Raw genomic sequence first — 13,859 nt, forward strand, 5'->3', positions numbered from 1 at the left:
TGTGTGGCTTTGTGATTGAGGATTTGATCACCTGACTGTGCCCCTGGCCTCTTTTAAATGTCACTGTTTTTCTTCAGGTGATTAAGGTTAATATCATATAATTATGATACAAAGCATCATAATTTATGGGTTATGTGATTTATATGATACCCGCTCAATGGAGCTTATTGCTTATTAGTTTTTTTTTGATGAAACTAATTTTCTGGGTGGCTGTTAGCCTTTAATCTATTTCTGTCAATGTTTATCTTTGTTTTGCGACAGGAAAAATAGACACGGCTATTATTTTGGGTCTGAAAGGCAGAATACCAGATTGCCTATTTGGCCGGAATGATGCGCGTGGGATAATCCTGCATGTGCATTTTTCGCAGGTGTCATGTCCTAGAAAAAGCAGTGTTTTTTCTTGCTGTTTTTGCGCCGCCATCCAACGTATGCAAATAAATCGCTTACGTCCAGAGAAAAAGGTCCTTGCTTTTCACAACTGCAGCCTTGGCGCTTTCCACCGAACACCAACCCCCTTTAAAGTGATTGGACAGAGCTAGAGACAGCAGCTCTCCCATTGGTCCGCCCGGGAAACAAAAGTTCCCTCATTGCATACGTGGCCCCACCTTTTTACTAGAATCTTTACACCAGTTTTTTATTTATTTAAAAAAAAGATAAACACACGAATTTGCAACGTTGTGTACACTGTTTATGAATGGATTATCGCCTGTAAATCCTATTCTTTAATTACGGATTTATCTTTCCCACTGATGAAATAAAGAAAAGGTGAGGTCCGCCGTGCATTTCTTATTATGTACTGCGATGCTCTGATTGCGAAGCAGAGAATCAGTGTTGACTTTTTTTTCCACATTCGGCGCCATTTTCATACATGGGAGATTTAAATACCTGACTACCAGTTCTGAGAGGCTTGAATGAATGCACCGCAAAACAGACATAGCCTATTATGAAAGCTTGAATAACGGTGTTTATAGACCGACGAATCATTTGTAGTTGTGGTGGACAAGGGGATGTAGTGTGTGTAAGATAACATGTAATTGTTTGAAGGTAGACATGTTAACGGTAAACATTATAATAATAACGCAGTATTGAAGTAAAGCATATATAAATATCTATTATTAATGGTAGCACTTGAATATGAAAACCGCAATACGATATGTCGAATATGTCGCATAAAAGCTGCCAACGGAGTGTTTAGACGCGTCTAAACAGAAATGGAACGACATCTCGGTCCTCGAACGCATTGTATAAGCGAGCAACGGTGGCGCTGGAGTCTCACAATAGGAAAGTCTTGTATTGGCTATTCCTTTGGATGGAAATGAAAAAATAATAAAAACCCATTGGTACGGTTAAGCTCATGGTTTATTCTACATGCGTTATCACTGTGTAATTACAAGACTTGATGCGAGTCATACGTACGTATATAATCCGTTAACAATGTGAGATGTAATGTGTTGTTGCCAGTGTCTCCATTTGTGTGCGGTTGCGTTGGCTATAGAGAGAGTAAAAAACGATATTATGTTGATTATCTATTTTCCTCTGTTTCGGTGGTGTGCGGGCTGCCACGTTGGTCTTGCTTAATGAAAAATGGTAGACAATATGTTTTCTTTATTAAGATCACCTGTCTCGCCACACCATTTTATATTCAAGAAAAAAAACCAAAGAACCTCGGTAGATGTTTTGTTTAACTTGCGTCGGTGACGTTGCACTACACTCGCTGGGTGCATCTTTGTGTTCCAAACTTGGCCACCCGACGCCTGGTTTGCTATGTTTATCAGATGCCGAACTGGTGAAAATAAACTTACACTGAAGAAATACAACTGAAACCCAGGAGAGAGATGCTCTGATCCTCGCTTTTAGGACATGGGACCAGACAATTATATATTGTTACGTCGCATGGTCTGTAGCCAACTGTTCAAATGGACGCGAAAGTGGCCGCTCTGTCACAGTAGATTTCATAACCGAGTGACGCATTCACGACTGGCAGCTGGTGTGTTCATTTACGTCCACCGTTCCTTTATCCTCTGCGATGACGTAGATAACGTTTTATTGCCACTGTCTTGGGCGTAGTTTTTACGTGTTCCTACTGATTTTCAGTGGAAAAAGTGTTCTGTGCTCAGTGATCTTGAGAATGTTCTGGAGTCCTGATCTTTGTGTACCAAATACACCATATTGGTCTGGAGTCCTGCTTCAAAAACCTGTTCTCCTATTGGTTGTCAATCGGGGAACAGATGAAGAGTTGTAGCAGCTGTTGGTTCTGCACATCTGTAGTGGAAGAGAGGCTATGATCCTGGACAGTGGAGATTAACTTTAAAGCCTCTTTCTGGCTTTAAGCTCACTTTCATCACCCTGTCACAAATAAATGTATATTTAGAAAATGACTTTTTATTTTTTATTTTTTTTTAAAAAGAAGCTATTTGTATTTATATATTTTGTATTATTATTATTTTTTTGTTTTAGCCTGAGGAGTGGAGAGGTGAGGAGCAGAGGGGTTGAGAAGGCCCCCTGTTGTCATGGCTCTAGTGAGCCCTGCTGGTGAGCTTCAGATTTGTGCTCAGTCGGTTGGTGCACCCCCTCCCCCCCCCCCCCCAGGCCCCGAGGACCCCTCGCCGTATGTCTGGAGCTTGAGATCTGCTGATTAGCAGCGCTGGAGCTTGTGGTCAGTGTAGGCTCAAAGAACGAAGAGGGGCCAAAACTGAGGAGGATTTATTTTAAAATCCCCCCCCCCTCCCATCCCCGGACATTTCTCCTTTCCTGTCTCTGCCTCTTTCTCTTCTTCTATCCCCCTCTCATTCTCCCCTAACTCTGGTGGCGAGTGTGTCATTGTGCTTTTTCACACCACTTTCGATTTCGCTGTCATATCGTTTCTCTCGTTTCCCTCCCTCTGTCCCTCTCTCTCTCTCTCTCTCTCTCTCTCTCTCTCTGACGGTTTTCCCTCCTTCAGTTTGTTTCCGTTTTCGCCGCGGCAAAGGGCTGCCAAAGCAGTAAACAAACAAAGGAGCCGATTCGGATATTGAACCAACAGCATCCCAAACGCAGGGCGGTAATGACAGCGCAAAGTGTGCTTGTTGCAGACGCTAATTAGCAGTGTGGCATGAGTGGGCTCTGAAAGAGTCCCTGGAGCACTGCGGTTTTGGCGAGACCCCTTCACTTGGGAGCCGATTTTGGAGATTAGACTTCCTGCCAAGGACCCCACACACACACGTCCCACCGGGGGGCGGGGGGTTACATTTCCTCTGTATTATTTCTTTTTCTTTTATCGTTTTTATTTCTCTTCCATCCACTGGAGGAGGAAGGAAATATAGTCTGGGTGTGTGAAGTGTTCACGACCCAACTGGGAGTGTTCGGTTGTGAAATAATCTGCCAGTGCTGTGTGCTAGTCTGGGATTTATTTATCTGGGCGTTTACCGAAAGGAAAGTGCAATGAAAATGACCCATGACTGTACAAATGTAAGTTTACATATTGCTAAAAGCTTGGTCTTGGTCTGTGGTAGCACTACGACTTATTGGTTTCAGAACATTGGACAGCGCAGTGGATAAGTGGGACTGTGAGATGTCAGCTCTGATGTAAAGTTTGTTACGAACGTGCGTACACAAGCAAAGGACGTGCGGCGTGGAGACAGCGTACACGGGTACAGGAAGTGGCGAGTTGTGCGTTTCCTGGTCATCGTTCATCTGAAGTATTTTGCCCCTGCCCGCGCTTGGCACGTCTGGAAAAGTGAACTCAGCCATGGAGGCAGAAGTGCACTGACCTTCTGTGAATTTGAAGAGATTGTGCTCATTCATAATGAATTGTGAATAATAAGGCATTATGTCACTATTTTGAACAATCAAATGGACAGCTTTTACTGTGATTAAAGCAATTGCAACACAATTACATGCTCATCCTGATTTACTTTATTATTGCATATTTCTCACATTTGATGGTTTAGACAAAATGTAATATTAGACAAAGGGAAACACATATTGAAAATTGTTATTTGATTTATTTAATGAGAAAGTTATGAAAGTGACCAAACACCCATATCACCCATGTGAAAAAATAATTGCCCCCTCAATTACTCAATCAAACAAATAACCAAATTTAATTACTAATTGGATTCAGCTGATTGAACACAGTCAAGCTGCCCTAACCTTAACATCAGAGTTAAATGGCCATGACAAAGTTTCAACAAGCGCACTATACTACGACATAGCTTGGGAGGTAAGAGCGGTTGTCTGGCAGTCGGAGGGTTGCCGGTTCGATCCCCTGCCCTGGGCGTGTCGAAGTGTCCCTGAGCAGGACACCTAACCCCTAATTGCTCCCAACGAGCTGAGTGGTACCTTGCATGGCAGCCTTTCACCGTTGGTGTGTGAGTGTATGTGTGAATGGGTGAATGAGAGGCATCAATTGTAAAGCGCTTTGCATAAAAGCGCTATATAAATACAGTCCATTTACCATTTACTACGAAATGAAATTTCAGAAGAGATGATAACAAAAATGGTTGAGATATATTAGTTTGGAAAGGGTTACAAAGCCATTGCTAAGGCTCTGGGACTCCACTAAGCCACAGTGAAAGCCATTTTCTCAAAATGGAGAACACTTGGAACAGTAGTGAATCTTCCCAAGAGTGGCCAGCCTGCTAAAATTTCTCCAAGGCGGCTGTATTAACTAATTCGGGAAGTCGCAAAAGATCCCAGAACATCCAAAGAACTTGTGTTTTGTGTTTACTAAGGTTCCTTTTGACTAATATTACTTTTCATCCAAAGATCTGAAAACATCCTATGAGACAAATACGCAATAATAAAATAAATCGGGAATCAATCAATCAAATATTTTTCAAACAGCACTGTACGCCAACTGGGTAATCTGAACTAGGAAACGGAAGCAAAGTGTTTGATGGAAGTGTGATTGAAAGAAATAGCGTTACGGAGAAAAATGGAAGGGCAAGGCCGTGCTGACAGCCGAATGAGTACGGCTGACGCATTTACAGATTGTTATCTGAAAGTGGACCGGGAGGAAATTACATTTCCACGCGGTGATAATGTACCAGATAATCCCTCAAGTGTCAGTGCATTGAAAAAATTATTCATGTGTCCCGAAAATCAAATCAAGTGTCAGTGCATTGAAAAATTATTAATGTGTCCCGAAAATCAAATCATGTGCATTGGAGGACACAACAGTATGCGTGAGGTAATTACAGTAAACCTTATGAGGGAATGACTCAGTGCAGCGAGATACACATACATTTTGGACTTAGCATCATAACATCGGAGGTGTTCCTACCGTTTCGAAATAGTTTTTTTTTTAATCGCTGTGCGCTTTGTTGTGTGCACGTTTGAATACATGCCATTTTTTTATACGGTTTTATAAGGTTTAAATGTCTTTTTTTGGTGTGCACATTGCTAACAAGGCAAGTTCACAAACCACTTTCTGATCCATCGGCAATATTATTGTCGATCTTCAGCTGTAGGGCCTGTTCAGCAGTCAATGTGAAAGACAGGTTTTTAAAAAACTCAGCCGCAGTCTTAAAATCAAACATCCGTCGTTAATTTTACTGGCTTCTGATCAAAGCGGGATCCCCTCAGTATCAGTTTCGAAGATCAGCCCGCCAGGTCTGTCCCTAAGTCTCCTGTCTGGGGTTACCGGTGTAGCACTGAGGAGATTAACCAAGGCCTTATAAGAGCTTGCTGACACGCTGTGCCGGTGCGGTGAGGGTGTAAGGCTGAAGCAAAAACTGGACGGTCGTTACTCCTAGCCGAAAGATATAGTGCTCACTAGCTGCCCACTAGTGGCCAGATGTTGGCACAGCTGTCCGTTCACCAGCAGACCCCCCCCCCCCCAACCCCCCCCCGCCCACACAGGACCTTTACATGACCCTAATACTGTATTTTTAGTTCCCTCTCTGAGAGACAGTCCCAGGACAAATAGCCTGTCTTCCACCTGGCCCCAGACCATAGATGTAAACCTTAGCCTTTTGGCTAACTCTAGCATATTTACTGTACTGTTTATCAATACGCACTTTCCCTGACAGACAAACCAAATAAGTAAATAAGTGTGTGGACTGTGTGCTGCATAGCGTGGTCCTGCCCAGGGATTCGCATTCACAGCCGTGTGTCTGTAAAAGTTTTTTGACTTACTGGGGAACAGAATTGCATTGTGGGCCGGAATCTTCAGCGCTTGACGGTTTTCCTTTTTCCCACTCCGGCTCTGAAGCCGCTGCCATGACGACAGACGAGGCCGAGAAGCAGAAGGAGCAGGCGCAGGACCCCGAGCCCTCGCCCCCCCAGGAGGCCCCCGCAGGCCACGCCCCCGGCTCCCCGCGGGACGACCCGCAGCCGAAGCCTCGCAGCCGAGCCCCGGCGGGGCGGGGGCTCTCCCGCCTCCTCTCCTCCCTCCTGAGGAGGAGCTCGGGGTGCCCCGAGGGGGAGGGCCTCGAGGCCGAGCGGGCCGACCGCGACAGGGCGGGGCAGGAAGGGGCGGAGCTCAAAGCCCCCATCGCCGACCCCGAACCCGAGCTCAGAATCGAGGGGGACCCCACCCTCGACCAGCACTCCCTCAGCAGCGGGGAAATACAGGTGAGGCCACACCCACGCCACCTGTGAGCACTCAGTAGTACAGTACTGTCAGAACACTCACCCACTCCACCTGTGAGCACTCAGTAGTACAGTACTGTCAGAACCACATACACACTCCACCTGTGAGCACTCAGTAGTACAGTACTGTCAGAACCACATACACACTCCACCTGTGAGCACTCAGTAGTACAGTACTGTCAGAACCACACACACACTCCACCTGTAAGCACTCAGTAGTACAGTACTGTCAGAACCACACACACACTCCACCTGTAAGCACTCAGTAGTACAGTACTGTCAGAACCACATACACACTCCACCTGTAAGCACTCAGTAGTACAGTACTGTCAGAACCACATACACACTACACCTGTGAGCACTCAGTAGTACAGTACTGTCAGAACCACATACACACACCCACGCTACCTGTAAGCACTCAGGAGTACAGTACTGTCAGAACCACATACACACTACACCTGTGAGCACTCAGTAGTACAGTACTGTCAGAACCACACCCACACTCTATCTGTAAGCACTCAGGAGTACAGTACTGTCAGAACCACACACACACTCCACCTGTAAGCACTCAGTAGTACAGTACTGTCAGAACCACATACACACACTCTACCTGTGAGCACTCAGTAGTACAGTACTGTCAGAACCACATACACACTATACCTGTAAGCACTCAGGAGTACAGTACTGTCAGAACCACATACACACTATACCTGTAAGCACTCAGTAGTACAGTACTGTCAGAACCACATACACACACTACACCTGTAAGCACTCAGTAGTACAGTACTGTCAGAACCACATACACACTACACCTGTAAGCACTCAGTAGTACAGTACTGTCAGAACCACACACACACTACACCTGTAAGCACTCAGTAGTACAGTACTGTCAGAACCACATACACACACACACTCCACCTGTAAGCACTCAGTAGTACAGTACTGTCAGAACCACACACACACACTCCACCTGTGAGCACTCAGTAGTACAGTACTGTCAGAACCACACCCACACTCCACCTGTAAGCACTCAGTAGTACAGTACCGTCAGAAACACACACCATCACCCTGCATACGCCAACTAAAGAGTTAAAGTGATTGAAGTACGTATTTGACCTTAGTCTAGCTGGATGATGTCATGATGATGTCATGATGATGCCTCTCCAGCTTAGCTGTGTTTGAGGTCAGTGATGCTCACCTGAGGTTCTTCAGTGTGCTGACTGCAGGTGCTCTTTGAGTTCCTGGCATTGGTGCCCGCTCCTGGGGTACCTGCCCCGACCAGCCTATTGCGTCTGACACGCTCCTGCTTTTATCAGCTTGGCACGGGCAGCTGGGATTGGCTCGGTGGCGCGGAGAGCTGGGATTGGATGGCACGAGCGGGAGGCTGGGATTGGCTGGCACGTGTGAGAGGCTGGGATTGGCTGGCACGTGTGAGAGGCTGGGATTGGCTGGCACTCACGGGAGGCCAGGATTGGTTGGCACTCGCGGGAGGCCGGGATTGGTTGGCACGCGTGAGAGGCTGGGATTGGCTGGCACGTGTGAGAGGCTGGGATTGGCTGGCACTCACGAGAGGCCAGGATTGGCTGGCTGCAGATATCGTTTTCGTACGCCGCTCACGTTCCTCGGGAACAGAAGTTTGCTCGACCTGCCGTCGCGAGTTATGAATGATTTATTTTCAGAGGCTTCCGTTTTCGCTCGGCACAGTGTCAGTCAGCCTCTAAACGGTCGAGCTGAATACCAAGCACTTTTATTCACCTTGTGTTCAAATACCACCGTCCCAGTCTGGTATCTGTATGCCATGAAGGTAAAGGGTGTAAAGTGGTCAAATATATAGGTGTTAATTACAGTTAATTGCTGCTAACAGGCAATAGTTTCATTTGCCTTTGTTTCTCGACACCCCGCCCTTCAGAAGTACAAGTTATGCGGCGCAGATGGCTGTCTGTCACGGCCGTTACCCACAATCCATCTCTTTTAATCCCGAGTGCCGAGGGCAGGGGCAGCGGGTGTCGGTTTTTTTGAATATGGGAGTTGGCAGATGTCCACTGTGCCAGTCTGCCAGTCTGCCAGGTTGCCCGGGGTCTGATTGATGTCGCGGTTGCGTGGGCATTGTCAAACGCGCGCGGTCGGACGGTCGGACGGTCGGGCGTGGCTGAGGCTCCGAGTCTCTCTCTCTCCCCCCCCTCCTCTCCAGCTGGGCCCAGACCCCAAGGTGAAGGAGGAGCAGGCAGAGGAGGAGGAGGAGGAGGAGGAGGGAGAGAAGGTAGAGGAGGTGGAGAGGGAGGAAGAGGAGGAGGCGGAGGAGGGCGTGGAGGAGCAGGAGGAAGGAAGGGGGGAGAAGCCAGAGCGGGAGCAGGCGGAGGAGGGACAGGAGGCGGCAGAGGACCCCAAATCCCCCGCGCCCCAACGCCGCTCACGTGTCATGCATTGTAAAGTCACCCTGCTGGACGACACTCTGTACGAGTGTGAGCTGGAGGTAAGAACTACAGCTCCCAGAAACCCCAGTAATCCTTTACACACATCCTTTACACAGGCCAGGAAGACAGTAAATTATCATTGAATTTCTCTGTCTTTGTCCCTTTTTCTCTTTTTCTTTCCATGTCTCTCTCTCTCTCTCCCTCTCTCTCTCTCTCTCTCTCCCTCTTTTCCTCTTGCTCACGGTCAGAAACATGCCAAAGGCCAGGACCTGTTTGTCAAGGTCTGCGACCATCTCAACCTGCTGGAGAGGGACTATTATGGTCTGGCCATCTGGGAAACCCCCTCCAAGAAGGTACTGTGGGCCCCGCCCTGGGGGAATTCACTGAGCCTCTGAAGTACAGTACACACACACACACACGCACACTCGCATGCACGCACGCACACACACACACACACTCGCACGCACGCACGCACACACACACACACACACACGCACGCACGCACACACACATATACATACACATACTGCACATGCATTGTGGATTCTGAGTACTGTCTGTGGGTTTGTCCACAAGCTCTGACACATTTGTAAGTATAATAGGACGCTTTAAAACAGAACGTTCTTTCCCCTTAAGGTCTGGCTCGACTTGACCAAGGAGGTCCGCAGACAGGTGCAAGGTAAGCGATGTCATTGCCGGGCTCGTACTGCAGGGGGCGATTGACTCCGGGTGAGCTGAGCGCGCTGCAGGAAAGAAGGAACCCCTCCGCACAGTTTGAGCACACGATACTGCATATTGCGTGGGGGTGATGTTATCAAAGCGCTGCACTGTCAGCGTTGAGTGTGTAAGACGTCGGCAGCCTACATTTTAAAAGTCAGACAGTCACAGCAGAACGTTGACATTGACAAGTGGTCCGTGGTTTCACTGAAGGCAATCTAAAGGTCACATGTTCGATTCCTGGGTAGGGCACTGCTGTTGTCCCCTTGAGCAAGGTACTTAACCTGCATTGCTTCAGTATATATCCAGTTGCTCTGGATAAGTTGCTCTGGATAAGAGCGTCTGCTAAATGCCTGTAATGTAATGTAATGGGTGGTTCTGTTATGGTCCTAATATGAAACACACCCCACACACTGGTGAAATTATTTCGAGTTAGGTGCTGTGTGTGTCCCACACTGCTTGGAAAGCACAGCTGTAATTCACTGTCATTTTTACCAGAGATTCACTAGGTTCTCCGTTTCGTGTCCTTAACATTTGAAACTCTTTAAATTCCAATTTGATGCCTGTTATGAATATTCATTAAATGGCGTTACCAAGTACAGTAGTGTGACAATGGACATTCTGTATAGTAATATCGTACCATAAACTCCTGTTGCTGTTTTTAAGAAGCAGAATGGATAGAAGTAATGCTGGAGCTGAGTATCTAGCGGGTCAGTAATATCTATGGTTTTACCCTCCATTGTTTCCCCTAGGCAGCTCCTGTGACTTCACCTTCAATGTGAAGTTTTACCCGCCAGATCCAGCTCACCTGACAGAGGACATCACCAGGTAAGCCACGCCCAGCTGAACCTGACAGCCTGCCGTTCCTGCTGGTGCTGACTCCCTGGCCCCTGACCCCTTGACCCTTTGACCCTTGACCCTTGCAGGTACTTCCTGGTCCTGCAGCTGCGCAAGGACATCCAGAGCGGGCGGCTGCCCTGCTCCTTCGTCACGCTGGCGCTGCTGGGCTCCTACGCCCTGCAGTCGGAGCTGGGCGAGTACGACCCCGATCTCCATAGCAACGACTACGCCAAAGAGCTGCGGCTGGCCCCGGGGCAGACCAAAGAGCTGGAGGAGAAGATGATGGAGCTGCACCGCACCTACAAGTAACTCACACACACACGCACACACACTCACACACACACACACACACACACACACACACAGATACACACACACACCTACAAGTAACACACACACACACACACACACACGCACCTACAAGTAACTACACACACACACACACACACCTACAAGTAACTCACACACACACACACGCACCTACAAGTAACACACGCACACACGCACACCTACAACTCACACACACACACACACGCACCGCACCTACAAGTAACTCACACACACACACACACACCTACAAGTAACTCACACACACACACACACACACGCACCTACAAGTAACTCACACACACACGCACCGCACCTACAAGTAACTCACACACACACACACACACACACACGCACACACACACACCTACAAGTAACACACACACACACACACACACCCATCTGTATGCTATAAGCTGGTGAAGCTGGTACCCTTGACGCTGCCCATCTGTCTGTCTTTAGGGCTATGACTCCAGCTCAGGCCGATTTGATGTTTCTGGAGAATGCCAAGAAGCTGGCCATGTATGGGGTGGACCTCCACCAGGCTAAGGTAGGGTCAAGACCCACTCACCATTCTGTGATTGGTTTCAAACTTCCACACCAGGCCATAGTGGGGTCTAAACCCACTCACCATTCTGTGATAGGGTCAAACTTCTACATTAGGTCATGGAGGAGGCCATATTCATGGCTTTTGTGCTTTTGTGCTGTTTTTCATGCACATGCTAGAGGCACCTGCACAGAGAACATCACCACAGAAACTCCTGTACAGGTGTCATTTTGTTCACTTTAAAAAATCCACCGTGAAGTAAACATAAATAAATAAATAAATTAATAAATATGGGAGACCTAAAATTTTGTGAAAAAAACAGCTCCCAGAGATTACAAGGCTCCCTAACACAGTGTTGCATTAAGGTTAAAAAGCCTTAATTAAACTGGCGTATCCAGAGTATTTCTTTATACATCACAGGAGGCAAAGTGAACTGCTGCCCATGTGCAGTATGGTTCAGACAGCCTTCACCGGGCATAATAATAATAATAATAATAATAATAATAATAATAATAATAATACATTAAATATTCAGGTTTCCTCATTCCTCCCAGCTGGCTCTAGGTCACATGGTACTTTGTGTGAATTATGCATCGTACTTTATGCCTCAGATGAAATCCGCTAAAGAGAGAGAGAGATGGCCAGGAAATCGCGCACCCCAGAGGGCGAGCAGGGGTAGTGCCGCTGGTTGGGGTGTGGGGCTGAGAGCCTGCCATCCATGTCGTGTCTGAAAAAAGGCAGGAGCTTAAAGAGGCCGCTGGAACATCGGCGGAAAGCGGGTCAATCTGTTCACGTCAAACACAGGGATTAGAGAGACATCTGGCGGAGCAGGAGCCGTCTGTTTGAGCCGTCTCTCTCTGTCCCTCCGTCCGTGCGTCCGTGTCCGTGCGTCCGTCCGCTCAGGACCTGGACGGGGTGGACATCATGCTGGGCGTGTCCTCCGGCGGGCTGATGGTCTTCAAGGACAAGCTGAGGATCAACCGCTTCCCCTGGCCCAAGGTCCTCAAGATCTCCTACAAGCGCAGCGGCTTCTTCATCAAGATCCGGCCCTCCGAGGTGCGGCCTCCGCCGTCCCACAATGCACCTGGAGCCTCAGCCGGGCCCAGACCTCCCTGCCCGCCTGCCTGAAACGTCCTTCATGTTTATGTTCGTGCCCATGAACAGTAGCTGTTCGGAGGCTCCACAATACTTTTTAAATGTTATATTGTAATGTTCCAGTATTATATTTACATGCTTATAATAATTTGAATAAGTAAATTCTGATTCTGATGAGTAAAATATGAGCTTTGTCTCACACATGTTTTATACATGTTTTATGCGAAATATATAAGTGCTGACTCAGCAAGGTGGCAGCAGACCTATGCCCTGACCCTATGTTACAGCTGGAGCACTACGAGAGCACTATCGGCTTCAAGCTGCCAAACTACAAGGCCTCCAAAAAGCTGTGGAAGGTTTGTGTGGAGCACCACACGTTCTTCAGGTGAGTCACGGGAGGCTCTGGTCCTTCCCCCCCGCCCCGCCCCCCCCGCCCACTTTCCCTGTACTGTCAATCACGAGGGTTCCACTCGCCCCAGCTCTAAGCCCCGCCCACTTTCCCTGTACTGTCAATCACGAGGGTTCCACTCGCCCCAGCTCTAAGCCCCGCCCACTTTCCCTGTACTGTCAATCATAGGGGTTCCACCTGCCCCAACTCCACACCCCGACCCTTACCCTGTACTATCAATCACAAGGGTTCCACTCACCCTAGCTCCACACCCCGCCCCCTTACCCTGTACTGTCAATTATAGGGGTTCTACTCGCCCCAGCTCTAAGCCCCGCCCACTTTTCCTGTTCTGTCAATCATGAGGGTTCCACCTGCACCCAACTCCACACCCCGCCCCCTTACTCTGTACTGTCAATCATAGCAGTTCCACCTGCCCCCAACTCCATGCCCCGACCCTTACCCTGTCCTATCAATCACAAGGGTTCCACTCGCCCCAGTTCTAAGCCCCGCTCACTTACCCTGAACCGTCAGTCACAGGGCTGCTACCCTGGCTGTTCAGTCGGCGGTATGCTCCTCAGACGGCGTTAAGCGGTTACTTGCTCCCTGCAGTGTTCAGTCCCAGTGTAATTGTTTAACGAGGCGGACCAGATGCCTGTCCCGGAGCACAGAGGGGCTGGCCAGGCGCAGGGCGTGAGGTCAGGAAGCCGGAGATTTAGATGAAGCCTGTCACACGAGGTCATGGCTGGCCCTCAGCACCCTGTCTGAAAGCCTGGACTCTACGTTCAGTTTCACGGCTCACAGCGCACATCTGCTTATTCAGCGGACTCTCTCACCCTGAGAGAACTGCACCAGCACGTATACACACATTGAGTGTAACACACGCTAAGCAAAGCGACAGTGTAGCACAGTGGGTAAGGAGCTGGGCTTGTAACTGAAAGGTCGCAGGTTCGATTCCTGG

At 48.4% G+C, this 13,859-nt stretch overlaps 1 protein-coding gene across 2 annotated transcripts in view; it reads left to right on the forward strand.

Moving 5' to 3' along the window:
• Nucleotides 1-633: 633 nt before the first annotated feature.
• Nucleotides 634-13,859, forward strand: part of LOC135261992 (protein 4.1-like) — a 40,119-nt gene continuing 26,893 nt past the window's right edge. For both annotated transcript variants that reach the window (XM_064348722.1, XM_064348723.1), the window contains exons 1-10: nt 634-765; nt 6,194-6,555; nt 8,765-9,046; nt 9,236-9,340; nt 9,624-9,666; nt 10,457-10,532; nt 10,631-10,849; nt 11,334-11,421; nt 12,322-12,474; nt 12,801-12,898. In XM_064348722.1, the coding sequence (XP_064204792.1) occupies nt 6,202-6,555; nt 8,765-9,046; nt 9,236-9,340; nt 9,624-9,666; nt 10,457-10,532; nt 10,631-10,849; nt 11,334-11,421; nt 12,322-12,474; nt 12,801-12,898 (1,418 nt within the window). In that variant the 5' untranslated portion in view covers nt 634-765; nt 6,194-6,201. The remainder of the gene's footprint in view (nt 766-6,193; nt 6,556-8,764; nt 9,047-9,235; nt 9,341-9,623; nt 9,667-10,456; nt 10,533-10,630; nt 10,850-11,333; nt 11,422-12,321; nt 12,475-12,800; nt 12,899-13,859) is intronic.

The sequence above is a fragment of the Anguilla rostrata genome, chromosome 8, assembly GCF_018555375.3.
Source record: "Anguilla rostrata isolate EN2019 chromosome 8, ASM1855537v3, whole genome shotgun sequence".
NCBI lineage: Eukaryota > Metazoa > Chordata > Actinopteri > Anguilliformes > Anguillidae > Anguilla > Anguilla rostrata.